This window comes from Rosa rugosa, chromosome 1, assembly GCF_958449725.1.
Source record: "Rosa rugosa chromosome 1, drRosRugo1.1, whole genome shotgun sequence".
Lineage (NCBI taxonomy): Eukaryota > Viridiplantae > Streptophyta > Magnoliopsida > Rosales > Rosaceae > Rosa > Rosa rugosa.
In genome coordinates, this window is record NC_084820.1 from 55,477,242 (window position 1) to 55,498,578 (window position 21,337).

General features: G+C 37.5%; 3 protein-coding genes across 3 annotated transcripts; all 3 read right to left on the bottom strand.

Moving 5' to 3' along the window:
• Positions 1-33: 33 nt before the first annotated feature.
• On the bottom strand, positions 34-2,337 carry LOC133730838 (E3 ubiquitin-protein ligase RSL1). The gene is made up of 3 exons (XM_062158354.1): positions 1,906-2,337; positions 466-833; positions 34-350 (listed from the first exon to the last, which is right to left on the bottom strand). The coding sequence occupies exons 1-3, from the start codon at positions 2,335-2,337 to the stop codon at positions 281-283; spliced, it is 870 nt and encodes a 289-aa protein (XP_062014338.1). The 3' UTR covers positions 34-280.
• Positions 2,338-3,083: 746 nt separating this feature from the next.
• LOC133725551 (AT-rich interactive domain-containing protein 4) lies at positions 3,084-10,340 on the bottom strand. Its single transcript, XM_062152840.1, has 16 exons — positions 9,591-10,340; positions 9,009-9,376; positions 8,714-8,902; positions 8,267-8,320; positions 8,027-8,115; positions 7,506-7,782; positions 7,291-7,347; positions 6,983-7,014; positions 6,461-6,596; positions 6,195-6,368; positions 5,162-5,800; positions 4,577-4,714; positions 4,363-4,461; positions 3,973-4,073; positions 3,789-3,879; positions 3,084-3,689 (listed from the first exon to the last, which is right to left on the bottom strand). Exons 2-16 carry the CDS (start codon positions 9,144-9,146, stop codon positions 3,564-3,566), a joined length of 2,340 nt encoding a protein of 779 aa, XP_062008824.1. The 5' UTR covers positions 9,147-9,376; positions 9,591-10,340; the 3' UTR covers positions 3,084-3,563.
• Positions 10,341-19,434: 9,094 nt separating this feature from the next.
• On the bottom strand, positions 19,435-20,287 carry LOC133741947 (FCS-Like Zinc finger 17-like). Its single transcript, XM_062169657.1, has 2 exons — positions 19,907-20,287; positions 19,435-19,805 (listed from the first exon to the last, which is right to left on the bottom strand). Exons 1-2 carry the CDS (start codon positions 20,206-20,208, stop codon positions 19,613-19,615), a joined length of 495 nt encoding a protein of 164 aa, XP_062025641.1. The 5' UTR covers positions 20,209-20,287; the 3' UTR covers positions 19,435-19,612.
• Between the last annotated feature and the right edge of the window lie 1,050 nt (positions 20,288-21,337).

Here is a 21,337-nt window from a genome sequence, read left to right on the forward strand (position 1 = left end):
TAATGTATAAGCAGAAGATCAGCAGGATAAGATGAGTAGATTTGCTTTTGAGTTGTAATTGATGTTGTTCATGGGAAGCTGAGGCACCCTCTTGGCTTATAACTTATCCCGACCTTGATTGTTATGTAATCTTGGTCATTTAATAGGAAAAACAACAATTAAAATAATTAAATCATGAAACGGGTCAAGACAAAGAAGATAGTTACTCCTTAAAATTCTCAATACTGGAATGGTTTCCACTGCGTCATCAAACCAAGTACATCATTGACCTTTCAAGTTCTCAGTTCGCTCTACATCCATGGCAATTACTCCAATTGGATCCACAGCCATAGAAAAATTCGAATCCACACCTATTAGAAAGAACAAATCAGAATACTGCCTGTTACATGTTATAAAGATATTCGTATTCAAATCGACAATCTAATGATATATAAGATACGTACGAACGATATATTAAATGCTAACCTGCAAGTAATGTGTGAGCAGCCAGCAGTCTTCTCCACATAGAACTTGCACCTTGGGCATCTCCTCCATTGCTGTTTCTTAGCAAGTTCCATCACCATGATATCTTCCATCCCTCTTTCATCCCTACTCAACCTCTGAAACTCACTACAATCAATCCCTGCATGCCACACAACCCTGCATTGAGCACAAAAGAGTCTCCGGCAGTTGGGGCACTCCGAAGCAGTCACAACTTCCCCTCCATCATCCACAAGCATCGCTGAGCAGTCCTTAAAAGGGCAGTAAAATTTCTGTGAACCCAAAACAAAGGACTCACAAAGAGCACTTTCCCATCTTTCAAACACTTGCTGAGGAATAAATGACCTACATGACTGGGGCTCCAATCAGTGGCGGACGCAGGAATATATATCACTGGGGGCAGGTTTTGATCATGCAATCTTTCTTTTTTCTTCCAATTTTGAAAACCAATACCAGTAAAACAATCACCTCCTCCTTGCTCACCAACATTTGATTTGAACAGATAGCAGCACAAACAAAATGCAGCATCTTTGGCTACGCTATATTCTAACCAATTAGGGAAGTCATTAAACCAATCAGAGACAAACCTTCGTTTCCCTTCTCCGCACTGTGTTTGGACAAACTGATGATTTCTAGGCTGACAAGGACCTCTTAGCAGATACTCTCTTCTAATTTGATCCCTAAGATTGGGATGATAATCTTAAATTTTAGTTCTTTCTCTAGCATCAGAAGGAAGATTAGCCAAATCAATTTCTACCCGACTCTGTTTTGATCTTTCACTCTCTATGAGGGGTGATGATAACTCATTTGATGTTCGTTTAAAGAATCTCTCCATCTTTAATCTTTCACAACTGCAATTTTCATAAAAACAGAGTAACTTAATCTAATCAACAAAGTCATATATTTGGGAAGTAAACTAGAAGATAAAGAAGTAACCTTTAAGATACATCAATGATCAATCCAAGGCTGAGTTGCAGAAGAGCAGATATGGAAAACTAAAAGAGTCGATGACGTCGGACTCGAATCAAAGACTGGAAGTATTGAGTTTGGTTGTTTGAGTACTGAGTTTGGTTGTTTGGGGATTCTCAGTAGAACAAACAGAAGAAGAAAATGTCTGGGGTCGTCTGGGACTCTGGGGAAAGGGGTTAGCCTTTGCATATATAAAAGTATATATGAATGATAGAGATTTGGTGAGATGCACGGTTGCATATGTCAATATATATATATATATATACATATATATTAGAAAGGAAACATCTCTGGAAGCTCAGTGGGGGCAGCTCAGTTGCATATGTCAATATATATATACATATATATATATATATATATATACATATATATATATATATATATAAAATGCTCAGTTGCCAAATGTCAAAAGCTCAGTGGGGGCAGCTGCCCCCACTCGTCCCACTGTGCGTCCGCCACTGGCTCCAATACCCCTTTGCATTTCACATCAGGACACTTCACCATTGAAATGCTCTCCTGAATCTTAGTCCCAACATACCTTCCAATGCAATCGGTGCAGAATGAGTGGTTGCAGCCATTGTTTGTGAACATTTCTCCACTTGGCTTCACATCCATACAGATCATGCAGAAACTTCCAGAGCTAGAAGATTGTCCCTTTAGTATTTCAAAGGGTGTTTCCACTGCAACTTGTTCATTACTAATTGGGACTCTGAAAGAGAGTGCAGAGGACATGAGGGCCTCTTGAAGCTGCAACTCTTGGGCATATTTCTCATCAGAGATGGGAAATACTTCTTGGTCATCATGTAGAGCTGAGAAGTAGAAATCATCAACCAAATGATGATCATCAGAAATATTAGGATGAGAGCTGCTTGATGATGCCCCATCCATTTTTTCTCTGATTCAGAATGGCAATTGGCCTTTGTTGGAGTTTAGCATTTTTGGTTTCACATCAGCTTCACTTATTTGTATGCAAAGGGTTTTTGAAGAGTCTCAATTTTGGTCGTATTCTGAAAGGCATTAGTCATTAATGGATCAATGAGTCACTGGCAATTGAAAAGCTTCCTCAATTTCCCAAACGCTTGGCACCATATTTATGCTCATTAAGATAGTTTAACCATAATGTTTTTGCATTCCCCTAGTGCAACTCACTCCTTTTCCAGTTTTCCCCTAATACGAATGTGTCGGTAGTTGAGCACAGACCGCAGTCTCTTTAAGAAACTTGCTTCTCTATTCCCATTCGTCCTCTTCATTTCAATTTCAAAAACCAGATTTTAAATATTAAAAATGATCTTGGAACTTACATAATAGGGTTGCATTCGCCATATTCGTTTTCTGTTGACTACTCAATTCTGCTATAACCTAAGTTGTGCAGTAAGTTATTAAACAACGCTCGTGTTTCATCACAAAAGGTTCAGAAAGCTTTCCTTGGGGGAGGAGCAGTTCGGGAAGCTATGGTTTAGGAAGGTCAGACACTAAAGAGATGGAGAACCCTGATGGAGATGGAGGTCAGAAATGCGTGGATGGGGAGAAGGGAAAGCAAACCAACAGCATTGCCCTCCCTAACCAATACATATGAAAGAAAAGGCTTGCCTATGGGACAGAAACGTAAGAACATATATTAAGGGAGAGAGAGGTTATAAGCTGGTATAATCATAATCATTAATCTTTCATTAAAAACTACATCAGTCATATATGTTAACATAGCATAGAGATACTCGGATTTATATTACAACGACCCTCTGAATCATGGGATTTATCGACTATCAACCACGAACCCCCTCCCCAAAGGGAAAGCAAGAACGAAAACAAAAGGGCAAAGAGGACAGAAATTTCCCACCCGTAATAAAATGTCTACACTAACTAGTATGCGCTCTACTACACTTGCTGTTTTCTAAATTTGTCCTCCCCCCATCTTCGGTCTCCTATCTTTTACTTTACCATCACCGCAATTGAGGCATTATGAACGCAGCAACTGAGGCCTAATGAATACATGCTAATCCCAATACCTGAACAAATTATCAATTTCTCGTGCCGGATAGGGGAGGAAAGCAACCTCCGAATCAGAGAGCCAAATGAAAAAGAATATGTTATCATTATAATGGAGCAAAACTGAATTACAGTGGCCGTGATAGTGTTGAGCCTTGGGGAAATCCATTTGTGACTTTCTGCGGTTTCTTCTTGAAGTTGCTAATACTGCAATGCGGACAAATGTATTCCAGCCCATCTGTTTTTGCATAATCCTGCAAGTGTATAACAAAAATTTCACAATAATGGCACAAATACTTTTGAACAGCCAAAGAATTGGTTTCACAATTGCAATGTGTGCTTAAAGATTGTACCTTAAAGGCACCAAGACCCTGTCTTCTGTCACAGCCAAAGTGGGCCCACTCACCACATATTCCACAGTTTACCCAATCCCCTGCTGCGCTACTGTAGACCAGTTTCCAATCTCAGGGTAAGAAGAGATTAGCTAATATGAATAATTTTCAATGCTGCAGCAGTAAAATAAGATGCCATGCTAACCTGTGACACAATAAGCAACACTCTCCATCCACATCATCATGAGCCAACTCATATTCAAGAAGGTAGGTTTCGTAATGTCTTTTAAGTGTATTTCCAACACCCTGTGAAAACAAGAATCACAAATACATGTCATACTGAACCGTTTCCATAAAGGAGTAAGCATATTTCTAATTCTCCTGTTGTCAGTACAGTCTTTCACGTACTTGAAGAAAGTATTAGTATGTAGATAGATATATATTTGGTGATAATATCCAGATATTTTAAATGGGAAGCACTCCTCTCCCAAGCCTCAACTGTTTCACATCTCTGCTCCCCCCTCTTCGTGAATGTCAAGGTCATAGAATATTCTAAAACTGTAAAACAAGATAAAACAGAGTTATAAAGACATACAGTCATTCTATTGGTCATTGTGTAGTTGCGCATCTTCGAAAAGATCTGTCCTTTCCAGTTGATGCCATTGCCAACATGAAAGCCTCCTCTGGTAACCACCTGAGAAACACCTTAAACTTTTCAATAACTAATGTTACCAATTTCCATTTGTTACTTCTTTTAGTCAAATCCCCAGTAAGTGAAACATAAACCCTTGTCAAGGAATTTCAATCACCTCTTTATACAAGTTGTAGAGGTCAAGACGTTTTCCATTGAGAATGGCATCTGGAAACTCAGTCAGTCCACCCTGTGGAATGAGTCGATTATGTCCACGGAGGAGTAGAAACTGCATTACATCCTTCAAAAACTCCTCCTGTACAAGGCAAATAAGAAAGAAGCAGATGTAAGCCCGCCATGTGACAGGAAAAAGGGACACTAAACCCAAAAGTACAGTATTATCGTTAGAGTAAGAGATGTAGAACTCAGAAGACTCTTCATATCCACATTTTATTTTCACTCTTCTTTCTAAACGGCAATCACATCTTTTGACATTACTCTGAAAGAGAAAAACTACCCACTTATAAAGTGCCTATTACCTTATTTTGTTTTCAACAGACAACCCACTCTTATTGAAGTAACAACTTAAAAAGTTACAGGAGATAAACATCGGAGGGTTAGTATGTCCCTGTCTATAGAAATTTATTACGGTTGTGTGTGTATGTGCGTATAATCTAGGAAGGGAGCTGAATGCTAGTCATTCTTCAAAAGCATGTTCAACACCTAGAAACTGATTACAAACTTTGAGTAGAACATGACTCACCTCTAAGCAAGAATGTATCGGGCCTCGACCACAACCATGTTTCTTTAAAGGCAGAGGATTCAAGGAAATAATCTGCTTAGCTTGTGATGAGCTGGAGTACGACTTTCGTTGCGTTGTAGGAGTCAATCCAACAATATTGAGCTTTGTGGGTGGAACAGGAGGTAGATGAGCCTTCACCACCTGGCTTCCATCATGCCCATTTACCTCAGAAATTCCAGAAAATGGTGTCATTTTAGGACGACGAACATGAGGAATGGGCCGCATGGCAGCTGTTTTTAATCTTTGCCTGGCCGGGAGCAATGGTGTGCTAAATCCATTCACTGCTCCAAGTCCTTTTTCATTTTCCTCTACTTTAGAAGCAGCTAGATTTGGAAGCGCCTGGCTGCCACGAAAGCCTGGGATTGTCTCTTGGCATGGGCGAGATCTCTTCTTACTAGGAGCAGGTGGTCTCAACCAAGCAGGAGGGCTGCTAACAAAGAAATCATTTGACTTGCTGTCTTTCCCTCGACTTGAACAGAAGAAAAGAAGGCGGTCAGCATCATCTTTCTCAAAAGAAGCAACTGGTAACCCCTGAATGCTGGCGATTCCAAGTGCAACTAAACTATGATAAGAAACATCAGGTGCAAGCTGCCTCAAAACCTGAATATACAGCCAGAATATATATGGAAGTCATATACAATTCAAAAGAAGCACTGCTTGTTTTAATTTACCTTTCTACCTAAATGATGATGAAAACTGAAGATGCAAGAGAATGATGTAAATATGAATTTAATGTACCCATCATGTTAAATGAGGTTGCTGAACAAATTTCCAATACTAATGTGGTAACCACACTAGCAGAAACTTAAATTTTCACAAGCTTCGTTTTTAGGTATGGGCATCAGATAGGCAGTATAGTTTTAACCAGGAGAGTTCAAATTGTTAATTTAATGGGCATCAATTTTTGGTGCCTCAACAATTCCTTCACATGCTAAAATGTTCACCACAGATCATGCAAGAAAAGGCCAACATAAAGAGCAGGTAGGCAAAAAACCTGTGAAGCCCATACAGGAACCTTCATGCTAACTTCAAATACTGTAGCTCCACAGGCAATTGCGGCAGATTTTCGTGGTTCCGCTAGAGGTAATTTGTTTGCATCATTGTTTGGGAGTGCATGTACTAGTTGATTCATCTCAATGACTTCATGCTTTATATGGTTCTCCAAGAGCTGATATAAACAGGTCGAAAGGTGTAAGAGTGAAATAGACAAAAGGAAAGATGCAAAAGGCATAGTTTTGCCTCGCAAGTTGACTAGGTTACCTGATCATCGAAGCAAGTTTGTGCACTACCCGACACAAGAAGTGATATGTGAGCAGAACTACAAGTTGATATATCACATCGCATAGTCACAACACCACGAGAAAATGTGCCAGCCTGAAGAGGTGGCGGAGGAGCACTGCAGACATAAAAGGAAGGCATTCATTTTATTATTTAATAATTTCCTCAAGGCCATAACATGTCCTCTTTGCGGAAGAAAAATAAAAAAGTAAAAAACAACATAAGAATTCTAAATTTTATTTGGTATTCAAGCTCAGTACATGAATGTTTGAAGGGCCTAAATGCATCAACATTCAACATTATTTAACACCTACTACCATTGATATACATATATAAACATAAGTAATTTAATTAATAAATTGAGATGTTAACAAATGTATGTTTGCTTTCAAACAATAAGATGATGTAAACCAGTATGCAATTAAAAAATTGCAGGCAACCTCAACAGAGCAACAACACAGAGAAACCAACGTATACACCAATCATTTCCAGGATCCAACGTACCTAAACTTGCCATGAAGCTTACTTCCACGCATCTGGAAACATAAAAAAGAAAATGAAGAAAAATCAGAACTCCTTGCACCATGGTGATGACATGAAGCGTAGTAGACAAAACTAACATAGTTCTCTCCGTTTATTTTTTGGACAGATATAAAATCAGCCATGATATGCAAGGCAATATTAACACACTTTGATTCCTTTTCCTAAGAGAATACTTGGCTTGGGAATACCAAGCACTTCCATCAGAGCAAGATGAAACAACTAGAGATAATGATTTTACAACAAAACCAGCCAAAGATCATCCCACTTACTTCGATGTTTAGAAGGGCATTGAGACCATCCTCCAATGGTTCTAATATGCCTGCATCCTGAAAAGAAGTCATCCAATAAATACGGTATCCAAAATGTCTAAGAATGAGGTTATGGGTGTGACTGTTGTGTAGTCTTCTCTGCTAGTATCTATGTACATGTGTTTGTAAGTAAAAACTATTCAAACACTGATAGAAAGAGGTAGATCCGAGCTTACCAATGTGGAGGGCTGCCCACAAACAAGAAATCTCAAGCTCACATCATCATCGTGTATCTTTATAGCGGGAAGGGAACCCGTAGCACCTTCTTCATCTTCCTCCATATCAGCTTCAGGGGGGTCAACACTAATTTTCAAATGCTCACCAAGAATGCACGGGCCCAGCTCAGCACTGGATTTATCTAAGTTAGCACGAACAACATGGTTGTTTTGTACACAGTAGAGCCTAAAGGAAGCATGTGCAAGTTGGAAAGCATCCCATGTATGAGTTGATGAACTGCAATCCAGAAATAAGATCAACATCAACTGAAAGTCAAGCCTCTTGAGTACTAGTACAGAATATAGCAGCATAAAGAAGTCATGGTTCAGTTTGAAGCATAAGTGAATAACAAGTCCATGTCACGCCAATTCAAGGAACTTCCTATTGGCATTTAGTGTTTAAACATTTACATACATATCTGTTCAAACCAGAATTTCTGAAAATGTCTATGCATATTGCCAAAAGAATGGAAGACAAGTACCTTTGTACCACTGAAAGTAAAGCATGTCGAAAGTGGGAAGCAGCATAAGTAGAAAATGCATCTTTCCAATATATCACGTAAGGAATTCCCTGCAGATGTAACAATATATAATTACAGGCTTGCTCTGAACAATAACAAAAAGGGCTTTGCAGTTCTGAAAGAAAACTCTCCACCCTTGTTCTTAGTGATTCCTGGTATCAAACAGCTGAAAGAATATTTAATGAGCCTCACTACAATTACCTTTGATTGAAGTGCCACTGCCAATTCTTCGCCATTTGGAACCTCCAAATAAACCTGCATACAGAGGTATGAAATGAGATGCCAAACTAACTTGAGTACATTACAAAGAACAGAACAAAAATCATCAACTAAAACTGGGGAAATGAAATGCAGCAATCTGCAGTACACGCTATCCTCCCACCTCAGTGGTATACCTACTCCTTGGTTTTTGAATAATTTGTCCAATGACTCACCCGGAGTTAAAGATCACATGGTCACTTAATCACATAGTTACAGATAAGAAAGCAATGAATTGAGTACATGTCATGAATTAATTTGACCTCGTAAGCATCTTTAGATTTCTTAAAATACATCTGACATAGTTACAAAGAGAATAGAATGCATATACACACAATCACAAAGAACTAATTTTAAACATTTCGCGAGTTCAACATAATAAATACTTACGGTTGTAGGCAATGTGGCATCAAAGATGTCGGATATAGATTCAGCAGTTGACAAATCAGCATCTCTCCAGGCAAGAGAACCAACTTCATCATTTTCAAGCTGCTCTCCTCGCAAGTATACAAGATTCGGCTTATACGATTCAAGCAATTTACAAAACTCCTCTTTGCTTGGGTTAGTCAGAGTTTGAACCTACATTCAAAGAGTCAAGATATTGTAAAATTAGAAACTAAACTAAAACACCCAATTCACTTAATAAGCTGAGATCAAAAACATGCTTCTGATAACCGATATTCACCTCCAAACGCCCTGAAGATACCAACTCCGGAAACGGGTACCTCAGCTTATCCTCCGGAATGTCCTTACCACGTTTATCTTCCGAAATCTCTCCACAAGTGACCACAAGAACACTACAAGTTCCCTGAGCATGAAACATTGTTTCCCTGAAGGCCCCCAACAGAGAGTTGGCAACAGCAAAGAAGCTCAAGCTGCTCACACAACACTTAAGAGCCCCAAAACCATCACATCCCCTAGTTCACAGCACTGAGACAGGCCTCAATTTCCAACTTCCTGATCAAAAATTCCAACTCTAATCCACCCAGTAGCTAACATTCAAGGAAGCACAAACCAAATCTACTGAGAATGATCAACTCCCAGAACCAAAATCTGTGCAGAAACCCAGCATGCAGTAGCAACAAGATCCAGAACCCAAAACAGAAGAGACCCAAAAATGGAAGAATTAACCAACTTTTGTTCACTGAAACAAGCAATTGGGGAAAAAGCCCCCAACTTTGAATCCCAGAAAACTTGAAATTGAGAAAACAAGGGAGACCCAGATGAGAAAACGTGGGAAAATCAAGGAAGCAGAGAGAAAACTCACCGGCCCAGAAGATTGAAGAACAGAAAAAACCCAGATGAGGAAATTGAGGAACTTGAACAACCCAACCCAGAAGAGAATGGCGACGAAGAATCACAAAGAAAGCACAGAATAGACGAGTTAAAGGTATGAAAAGAGAACCCTAGGCCCGTAAAATCCAAATCCCAAAAAGAAATTTGTATAAAAACCCCAACTTCTTCTAATAAGAATTAATTTATTTATTCATCTGTTTCTGTCCATGTATCTAAATTCTAATTCACCCCCAAAATAAAATCAAATGCTTCACAGTCACCACCAAAATTTTATTAAAAATCAAAAAGGTAATTAATATTCCCATTTGTTAAATAGAGGTGGGTGTGTGTCAGAAAGAAATATATGCAATCCTCTCCTCACTCAATTCCAACCTCAAAAGGTCAAACACATCAAAAACACACATTCAAACCCAAAAAGAAAACCCCTTTTTTCTGATTATTCACGAACTCATAAGTAGTGAGTAAAGTTACAAGCTTTGATTGGAACTTAAGGTGGGTAACTTTGTAATCAAATCCAACTAAACCCCAAACAGGGGAGTAGTAAGTTCCCATTAAGATTTTTTTTTTTTTGGGGTCTTTTTTATTGTTACCCACACGATCCGGTAACAACAACAACAACATTACTGTTTTTGTTGGGGTCGTGTTCCAAGACACAATCAAAGAAAAGCCCAGGATTTCTATACTATATTTACGTTTTCTTTTGGTTTTTTTGCATTAATCTAACTCGGTTTTCCTCTTGGGTGGGTTTTGTATTCTTAATTCAACGTTTGGTTGGTTTGATGGGGTTAGTTTATGATTGGGTGCATGAGCCTCATGATCTTATTTGCCCGGGAGAGCTTGATCAAAGCTCATCCAATTCCCAGTCTCCATCAACATCTGGCTTGCCACGTGCTCGCGCGCGCGTGACTGCACACGCCGTTGTTACCAAAGCGGTAAGAAAGTAATTTTCTCTCAGTTGTCTTCAATCAATTAAGCCATTTTTGTTGCTACTTATAGACTCGTATATATAGTCTATGGAAATTAAAGCCATGGGAGTAAATTCACCGACCTAGATCATGGGGTTCGTCCTAGCTACAAAATTCAAACAACAATAATGGTTCCTTTTCTCTACCAAAAATCTCGAACCTTTAACATATGCCAAGTGCAAAGAAACACGGCAAAACATATGCTGCGTGCACCTTTATCATCTGCAAAGGAAAGTGATCTTGATTTGTAAGCAAGTAATGAATCTTCGATTATTACCCATTTGATTAATTAGATGGAACTAATTAGTCAATCAAGCTAATACTGGATTTGAGTTGTGTTAATGGTTTGTGTCAGAAAGAAAACTTCCATGTCATCAGTTCTCCCTAAACGATGTTTGTTAGGGTTTTCTAGTCATCACCCTTCTGCTGTTCTGCATAGATTGGCCATGGTGGAATCCTTTTCCTGCACCTAGTTTTGGAAAGTGGAAACACGAACCCGCTTTATTTTTCCTTCTCGAATCCATTAGCTTGGATCAATAAGTTGTAGTTTTGTTTAAAGCGATCGATGCAGTTCCGGGGTATTCAAATCTTTAGTTTGGTTCAGTTCTGATTAATGTGTAATAATATATGGATAAAACCGAACTGTGAGATTTTTTTGATAGTTTTGTGGAAATTTGTTAATACGAGTTTATACTCTCAATATAAACTCCATTCGATCCGTTGAGAATATATTTCTCAATGAAAATAAGACTTTCCCTACATTAATTGGTTTTGATTGTGAATATAAAACTTAAAGATTAAGGTAATTCACTCCATTATCAATTGGTTTTGATTGTGAAGCCTTAATTACTTTATTAGATCATGTTGTCACACGTGTATATGTCTCGATGCCTCATGAGCATACATGTCTCGATGCCTCATGAGCTCCATCTCACCCAATATAAGTTGTTCATATATATGGCTTGAAAATTTGTTGCACATGTGAGGGCATGTTGAGATTATGAATCACATAGAGAAAAATCGGGACCTTGCCTATGTGTTTATATAGATTTAGTTCATCTTCATCCATTGCCAATTGGTTTTGGTTTCAATTTTGTTTTTTATTTTAGTTTTGGTTGGAAATGTTACCTACTTTGTTTCTTTCAATACGACCGCCTTTTTTATTCACTTGACCTCCTATGCTTTTTACACCTCCTATCAAATTTTCAAATACTAAATTTACTCACTAAACCTCACTAAAGTTCCTCAAATAACCTCACTCGTATAATTTACAAACAAACTATTATCTTTAAAATAAAAAACTTAGTCATTTCAATGATTTAATTACTTTATAAATCTTTTTTTTTTTTTGAAGGAAGGACGACAAACTATATTAATTGAAACTGAAGAGTACATGGAGCGATGCATAAAACATCGAAAGAAAGCAATAAAACATAAAGAGATGCACAAACGCATCTATAATAAAGAAAAAACAATAAATCATAACTAGATGCACAAACGCATCGAGAAGGAAAGGTAACCAGGTAACGATGTGACTTGATGCCGACTGGCATCGCTGCACTGCATATGTCACTCGAGCAGTGTAAATATAATAGTAACCGTAACTGTTACCAGTGATGAGAACACCTAAGGGAGGTGATTCGCTCACTCGGAGTTCGAAAGTAACCGAGGGTGTCAAAAACTCGAGAATTAGCAAACGAACTCCCAAGAACCAGAACCAATACCAGATCGAAATGAGCAGTTGTCTCGGATTCAAGATCCGGAATTGAGGACGACTTGGGTCCCCAATACGGATCCGACCCGCTTCCAAAAACAAGTTTGCCAAAACAGACATGAGCAAGATCCAGGCCCAGTTGAAAAAGCCCATTAACCAAGATCCAGCCCATACGATCTGGGCACCCAAGCGTCTTCGCACCCATCCTGAGACACACCACCATGCCGCCGAGTCGCACTGCCTCCCCGCCGAGACAGACCGCCACTCAGCCAAGGCAGATTGTCGCGCCGTCGGCATAACATAGGGGAGACTAGATCGAAGATGATCTGAACGTTTAGACTCCAACCAACGTCGGAATAACGCGACGTCAACCCCCCTCGAATTCGGCCTCTGCTCCGATCGGGAATTCCAGCGGTAAATCCTCCAACCACCAATCACTAATCGCCGCCGGAGAGGATCCAGATGCATTACAACCATCCACCGCCGAATCCCTGCAGCAACACCCATAAGCCATCTCCTCCCAAACCGAAGGGATTCAGACTCAAAACTGATAGACCCGAGATCCCAAGTTTGGTTTGGATCCACCAGATCATGGCGCCGTCCTTCACCACCATCCTTGAAACAGAGTGCAGCACGAGCAAAGCCCGAAGGGGTTGAATCCCATCTGCAAAAAGACGAGACTAGGGTGCAGCAACCCGAAGGTTGAAGAGGGGAGATTCTCGAGTCCAAAAAACTCGACAGCCAAGGACCACGACCATTGCCGCAATCCAAGAAGATCGAACGGCGAAACCCAAGGGTTAGCCGCTACAAAGAGGAGAGAGCAAGAGCTCTCATTTTTTCCTTCTTAAACAGGAGAATGCTTGAGAATTACTTTATAAATCTTAATTACATATTCATTCCTTAATCAGACAACATAAATCTCTTTTTCAATAAAAAAAAAAAACTCAAATACAAGGTATTGAGTTTCAAAAATTAATTTCTAATTAACAAGAAAATAACATGAACTATTCTGTTGGTTTTTTTTTTTAACTTTTTTTTTTTTTTTGTTTTAGCTGTGCAAAAAAATGAAGATTAAATAGTTTTTCTGAATGTTTATTTTATTTTCTCTTTTTTCTATATCTCATGGTTAATTATTTTAATATTTGTTTCGCAAATATATAATGGATAGACTTAGATTTAGGTCATAATATGATTTATTTTGTTTTCCTTCACCAATATGCGTTCATCATGTATATCATACATTTTTAAGTCACATGATCTTAATCATAGTTTTAATTATTATTAAATATATATAAATGCTTTAATGAGTATATAGTGAAATTGAAAAATGAAAATAGATAAGAAAATAATAAAGAATACAATCTAATATTATTGAATTGGAAAGTCTAGAGAAAATCAATGTAATATTTTTTTGGTATAATTATTGTCCTTAATAGTCATTTTATAGTAGATTATATATGTTATTTAATAATTCATAATAGAGTGAGGTCAAGTGAGCAGATTTGGAGGTCCCAATAGAAACACATTTCTCTTCTTCTACTTCCTCACTTCTTTTTCTTCTCCTCTTCTTTTTAACTCTATAATTAGCTTCTATATAGTTGCATTTTTCTCTCTTCCAAGCCACAATATGTGTGTTTTCCTTCTTTTCATCTCTATGAATAGATCGATTTGTGATAAAGTGGATGATTTCAAAATGATCAAAGTCAAATTTGTTATTTTGAAATCAGATCTCAGTTCTGACAAGAAGAATTAAAATTCAAACCTATTTAGTTTGGTTCCATTTTGCTAGGTTTCGAATCCTAAAACATTTAGCTTGAACTAAACTTGACACTCGATTCTTATTTTGATTCCACATTGTAGAGATCAATCTGAATGTCCATTGGTGGCAAATGCAAAGGTGAAGGCCATGATGTTGGGTTTTCGGTTATTGGATCCAGATTGGGGTTCATTTATGGTGACTTCTATTTTTTTCTTGTTCGTTTTTTGAGGTAGCAACATTGCATTACGAATAATCGAATATGAGTTAGCGATAAGATTGGTCTCATAAAATAGATGAAGATTACTGATTATATATGTGTGTGTGTTGTGTGCCGCTTATTAGTAGGCATGTCTACATTTTATATAAACTCACCGACCGATAAAATCTCAGCCTATTTCTATCCTCCTCCGATAAACCATGACTAACCGATAATCCATAGATCTATTTCCATGCCATCAACACAGGGAGGAGAAGCAGAAAATAGATGAAGAAAAGGGAAAAAAATTGAATCGTTGTGGGAGAGAATCCAAATGTATGGAAGGGACATGGTGTAGGCATAAAGTGGTAGAAGAAGAGAAGAATTAAAAGAGAAGAAAACAAGGGAAAAAAAATGAAGAAGAGGGGGATAGAAATAGGCTGAGAGCAAAGAGTTGGGAGATTTTATAGGTGTCGGTGAGTTTATATAAAATGTAGACATGCCTACTAATAAGCGGCACACAACACACACACATATATAAGAAAAGTAAATAAATGAATTCGATCTAATGGAGTTGATACCCATAATTGAAGACTGGACAAATTTACATGATTCGAACCGAATCTACCTAAAAACTCAAATTTGTGAGACAAAATTGGATCGAACTAGCCAGTTTAGGTCAGTTTTTTTGGGTTTTTCATTTTTTTTTTGGCCCAGCCTTATGAAAAACCCAATAATGAATAATGAAATTCATAAAATACATAGTATAATACAAATATCTATGAAGAAACTTCAAACTTCAATATCAACTAATAAAAAAGAGAAGAGAATTGAAGAAGTTGGAGTTGAAACTATAGCTTCTAATCACTCTCTTCCATTTATAAATATTTGTTGTTTAGTGGCAAGCAAAATGAGAGTAGCCTAAATTGTGACAACATGGTTGTGGGAGAGCAATACAAGCGTTGTATCACTAGGAAAAGTGGAGGAGTCATCCTACTCTGACTTCGAGAGTCCGCCACTTTTATTTTCATTTTTTATGAGAGGTTTTTGATAACAAATTATTGCTCGGCAAAAATGTTTATCTTTTTATTTGTTTAATTTTTTTATTTTAAAAAAAGGTTTCACCTACGAACATTTCGTAAACAAATGTCTGTTTACTTTTTTGTGACAACTTATTCATTGGCAAAGATGCACTATAGTGAAAGAGTTATTGTTGGATATGGCCATGGCATGTAAGTGTTGGTGGATTGCACTGGCATTTTTAACCTTAAAATATATATAACAGTAAAGTTGTAAGATATTGGTAAAAGTTGAAGGACTAGCAAAATTTAGTGAGGATGTCAGAAATGTTTAATCCTTATTGCTGCTTCCAAAAACTATAATTCTTCACAAGTTAGGATTTGGAGCAAACTGCTCATGAGAGTTTCATATTGAGGGAAACTGTCTATGTACTCAAATTTGAGCTACACTAACTTCACTTATTAAAAGTTCAAAACATCTCATGAGGCTGCCCATTTACCCAACTAGAATCTGGTGACCAGAGATCGGAGTTAGGCCACCGGTGACCGAAGTCCCGCGTCCAGTTTTATTGCCCCCTAATAATACTCAATAAACTTTATTGCCCCCCATTAATACTCAATAAACTTTATCTCCCCCCCCCCCCTAAAAAAAAATTTATTGGGTTTTATTGGGAGGTGATAAAAGTCTCCAAGTGACCTCTTTGGGGACTTCCGGCAACTCATGGACAGGTAACCGAAGTCATGCGTCCGGTTTTATTGCCCCTCAATAATACCCAATAAACTTTTATTGTCCCCCAATAAAACCCAGTAAACTTTTATTGTCCTCCAATAAAAATTTATTGGGTTTTATTGGGAGTAATAAAAGTCTCTGACGACCTCTTCGGTAATCTATAAGATCTCCGACGATCTCTTTGGGAACCTCTGGTGATTTATTGGAATGTAATAAAATCTCCGGCGACCTCGGTGACCTATAAGATCTCCAACGACCTCTTTGAGGATCTTCGGCGACCGGTGACTGGTGATCGTCTCGCATCTGGTTTTATTGCTCTCAATAATATCTAATAAACTTTTATTCCGATCCCCTCCCCCCCCCCCCCCCCCCCCAAAAAAAAAAAAGAAAACAAAAAAAAAAACCTAACAAACTTTTATTGCCCTCCAATAAAAATTATTGAGGGTAATAAAAGTCTCTGGTAACCTATAAGATCTCCGACGATATCTTTAGGGACCTCCAACCGATGACTAGAGTCTGGCTAAGTTTCCAATGACTTTTTAATTTGTCGGAGGGCAAACTTATCTCTTTTACATTTAAATGAGGTAAGTGAACGTACAAATTTTTTAGTGGTGTAAATGAGGCATTTGGTCAAAAACCCTATTTACAATGACCGAAGTACGTACACCGGAATAACCAAATAAGCATGCCCGATATTGATCCTCTCCTTTAGTTTAAGCTTTCAAGATTATTGAAACCCCTCGTTATTCAATCATGACTTATTCTCAGAGGTTATTGGAACTTATATACCTACAGTGGATTGCCGACAATTTTGGGGGATATTTTATACAAAGCAGTATGGAGAAGACTTCATTTATCAAAAATATAAAGTACATATATACCATCAGGAAAAAGAATTTCGTATGCTGGAGGCATATAATTGTGATCGACATTAGGTATTTACGGTAGTTTATTTAAGGCGTAAAATTGTTATAATGAGAGATCATAGTTTAAGTCTTCGATCCATTGAAATTTGGGTGAAAAGACAAACAAAACATTTCAATATTGCTAAACTAAAATTTACACTATCCAAATTGTAAACCACACTCCCTTTGATTTTTATAATAGTTTTTTATCCCTCATCTCTCTCTCTCTCTCTCTCTCTCTCTCTCTCTCTCTCTCTCTCTCTCTCTCTCTCTCTCTCTCTCTCTCTCTCTCTCTCTCTCTCTCTCTCTCTCTCTCTCTCTCTCTGTGATCTGAGTGCACGGAGCTTGTCAGGGACGACGTCGACAAGGACGAGCTCGTCGACAGAGGTCAGGGCGGCAGCCGTCTCAGGCCACCGGCTCCTGGGGGCCTTGGAGGATTTAATTCTGCATATATGTAATATAGTATATTTATATATTTTTCCTTCTTTTGACATAAAATGATGTCTTGCTCCAGCAGAGGTGATGTTATTTTGTGTCCTCACCACCAAGGTTCAAACCCTAAGCCTGTCAATTCCTTGGGCCCAGTTCGGACCTTGCATACCCATTTCAGGCTCTTTTTTTTTTTTTTTGGTATTTCAGAAATTTCACTTCTTTTTGTTTATTTTCAATTAATTAAGTCCATTCATTGGCCTAGTTCGAACCTTGCTTCCCCATTTCAAGTTTTTTTTTTGTATTTTAGAAATTTATGTAGGAATAAAAATTTATATACTTTTCTTTGGTTATTAGTTTTACATTTACTTTTATTCTCTCTGGGTTTTTGAAAAATATATTTACATTTATTTAAAACACATGATTTTGTACTGTTATGTGGCGCAAAAAAAAAACATATATATATATATATATATATATATATATATTTATATTTAAGAGGCCACATTTTAATTATTTGCCTCAGGCTGTTGGAATCTCAGGACTGACCTTGACAGAGGTGCTAGGTGACAATTGTCTCTGGGCGATGGCCATGCCCTTGTTTCCGGCACTGATGATGGAGATCTTGGTCTGGTGGTTGGAGGAGGAGGGCAGGGCGGCTCTGTGGATGAGCATGCACTACACATAGACATGTATATATGATTGTCTCATTGCTTTTAACTCCATCTTAATTATTCCTTAAATACTTTTCATTGCTTCTTGATCACACATAGACAGACAGTCGCATAAATCCAAACCCAGTTGGCAATTATTGAACTTTAAAGTTCAATAATTGGGAATTATTGAATCTGCATTATGGACTGAATTACACCAACCTCCTCCAAGACTCCAAATCAGAAATTTCTGATTTGGAGTCTTGGAGGAGGTTAGTGTAATTCAATCCATAATGCATATTCAAGATGAAGTCAATCTCTCTCTCTCACACACACACGCGCACACACACACACCCACACACATAGAGAATAGCTTGATTTAAATTTGGTATACAAATTTTGGTGTTCGTAATTCTGATTTCTTTGAAGGAAGAATATACAAATAGCTCGATTTTCCCATATTCATCTTAGAGGTGCCCATGAGACTGTTGTGGGTGATTGATTTAGTTGGTCTAATTAGCGTTGTAGGTTTGTTGGGTTGAGGAATTTTTCACTTATAATTGAAAGAAGATATTAGCTTTCTTTGGGAGAACTTTTAACTAGACGAGAGAGAGAAGATAGAGGAAAAAGAGAGTTCACTAAAGAGAGAGAGATCAACGAGAGTATTTCTAGAATAGAGGAATATCATTGATTATAAATGTATTATAAAAATTAAAGGGAGTGTGGTTTACAATTTGGGGAGTGCACTCCCCTAAAACTTTCACTGGTCAATAAGTAAGCAGAGGGATATTGAAAGTCTTACCCTTAAAATAGCGAGACAACCCGTTGATCTTTGAACAAAAAAAAATAAAAGCAAACACAATAAAAGAAATGCAACTAACAGATTGCTGCCTAACAATCAGAAACAAATTAAGCAAAAAAATATGCCACAAAGGTTAGAGGAAAGGGTACTTGATTATAAACTAATTAATAAAGAAAATGAAGCTTGATTTGATAAATAAATTATATAATACCACTGAATTGGTTAAACTGTAAGAGGGTTTCAGGATGTTATTCAGATCCAATAGCCCTGAGCTTATTTGAGTTTGAAGTTTTCATTGGCCCTTAAATTAATGTCATGATTGTCATCAAAACGGTAAGCATATTGATGACAAATTGGCAGTGAGAGACCGCAGAGCACAGAGATTAATACAAGATTAGTCATATATTTTCATGATATTATCCGTACAGTTCTACCAGTTCCCTTTTAGAGTTTGGTCGATCTATTACTACTACTGGACAATATAGCTCGCAAAAATATCTGAGTGATATTTATACTTACGGGTGTTATGCTGGCATTAAGAGTGTTAAGCTGGCATTCTCTCGCCTCCAATGAGTTCATTTTCCATTGATTACAACAGATAAGGAAAGAAAGCGATGGACAACCGAGGAAAAATACGCGATACTTATCTCCTAACAGATGAAACTGGGTATTCTTTCTCAGAAATTAAGAAAAGTACATCTTACGCCTGAAAACTCAAACAAGATCTTCTTCCTTAATTTCTTATTTGGTACTGGTAACTGAGCTAACTAATTAAATATCGGTTCCAGTAAGTACTAATTGATTCATGAACTAAGCTCATGTCAAAGAGCAAATATTGTTCGCTGACTAGGGATTCGCTTTTGTTGCTGATGCACATCCTCTAAGACCTTGCTTCTGCAAGAACGGCGCCTATATGCTGCCAGCATTTTCTTAGTGGAAGCCTCTAGTTCTCTTATTTCATCAAAAGCAATCTGCCTGTCTCGGCAGACTATGCTGCAAAATCCGATATCCCCTCTGCAATATATTTCAAAATTAACATCAGAATCTTATCACAAAAAAGGGCATAATTTACCAAATTTTAACTAATTAGATTGTGAATTCTATATAAAAATTACCTGTACATATAGACCTCTTTATCAAGGCTCAATCCCTTGTTGCATAAATGGCATGCTTTAAGAAAACACGAGTGCTGCTGATCACGCAGGGAGCTGTAGCCATCCGTAACCGCGGGTTTGATTCTCAGTCTCAAGGCAGGTTTCACAACGATATTCGACGACTTCTTCCCTTGTGAAATCTGTGTAAGGAGAAGTCCCAACCCAACAGCTGCCATTGAACTCTTGGTCTTATCATTCATGCTTTGCTTATCGACTAGGTTTTTAATCAATTTGAAGGGCCTCCTCATGAACCTGGAAATCATATTGTTCTGGGGTCTACTCGAGCTAATTAGCTAGCAGAGAGAAACCAAAGAACACAGGAAAATGAAGAGGGTTGTGAAGTTGAAGTACCAGCAATGGATATTTATACAAGTTTTACTTGGTTACTTTTAACTTTGTTGCTCGTTATGTGCCACGTGCTCTGAGAATTTGTTCTGCTCCAAATTCCACATATTTTTTACCACCGCGTAGGCATGTTAAAAACAAGTTAAATTTTGAAAACCAGATTTGAAATGGAACCAATTCAGTTCTGTTTTGGTCCGACCAGAGATAAAGGAAGAACCTTTTTATTGGTCTAACATGAAAAACGTGATAACTGTGAGATTAGCAAACTGTATCTGACAGCATGTGGAATGTCATTCTCTCTTTTTTTATTAATTTGTCCACTTTCCTTGTCCCCTTCATGCATTATAAAGAAGGGAAAATTTCGCAAACAGTACACCAAGTAAAGGCCACTAATAATTCTTATACATAAAGTTCCAAACCAAACATTTCGGTACACGAAATCTGAAACTCGACCCACTATCAGTACACGACGTCAATTTCTGACACCAAAATGTCCATTATGCCCTCAGATCTTTTTTTTTTTCTGTTCTTTTTTTTTTCTTCGTTTTTTCTGTTATTTTTTTCTATTATTTTTTTTCCTTCTTTTTTTCTGTTATTTTTTTTTTCCTTCATTTTTTCTGTTATTTTTTTCCTTCATTTTTTCTGTTATTTTTTTTCCTTCGTTTTTTCTGTTATTTTTTTCTATTATTTTTTTTCCTTCATTTTTTCTGTTATTTTTTTCTATTATTTTTTTTCCTTAATTTTTTCTGTTATTTTTTTTTCTTCCTTCATTTTTTTTTTCCTTCGTTTTTATCTCTTTCTTTCTTTTCACATGACTAAATATTGGCTGAGTTACAAATATAAGCTGTAGAACCATAAATCTCACCAATTGGAGGGCAAGGGCGGCGTTGGAAGCGAGGGAGTGAGCGTGGAGGTGAGGAAGGCGGCGTTGGAAGCGAGGGAGTGAGCCCGGAAGAAGGAAGAAGAAAGAGATAAAAACGAAGGAAAAAAAATAATAGAAAAAAAATAACAGAAAAAACGAAGGAAAAAAAATTAACAGAAAAAAAG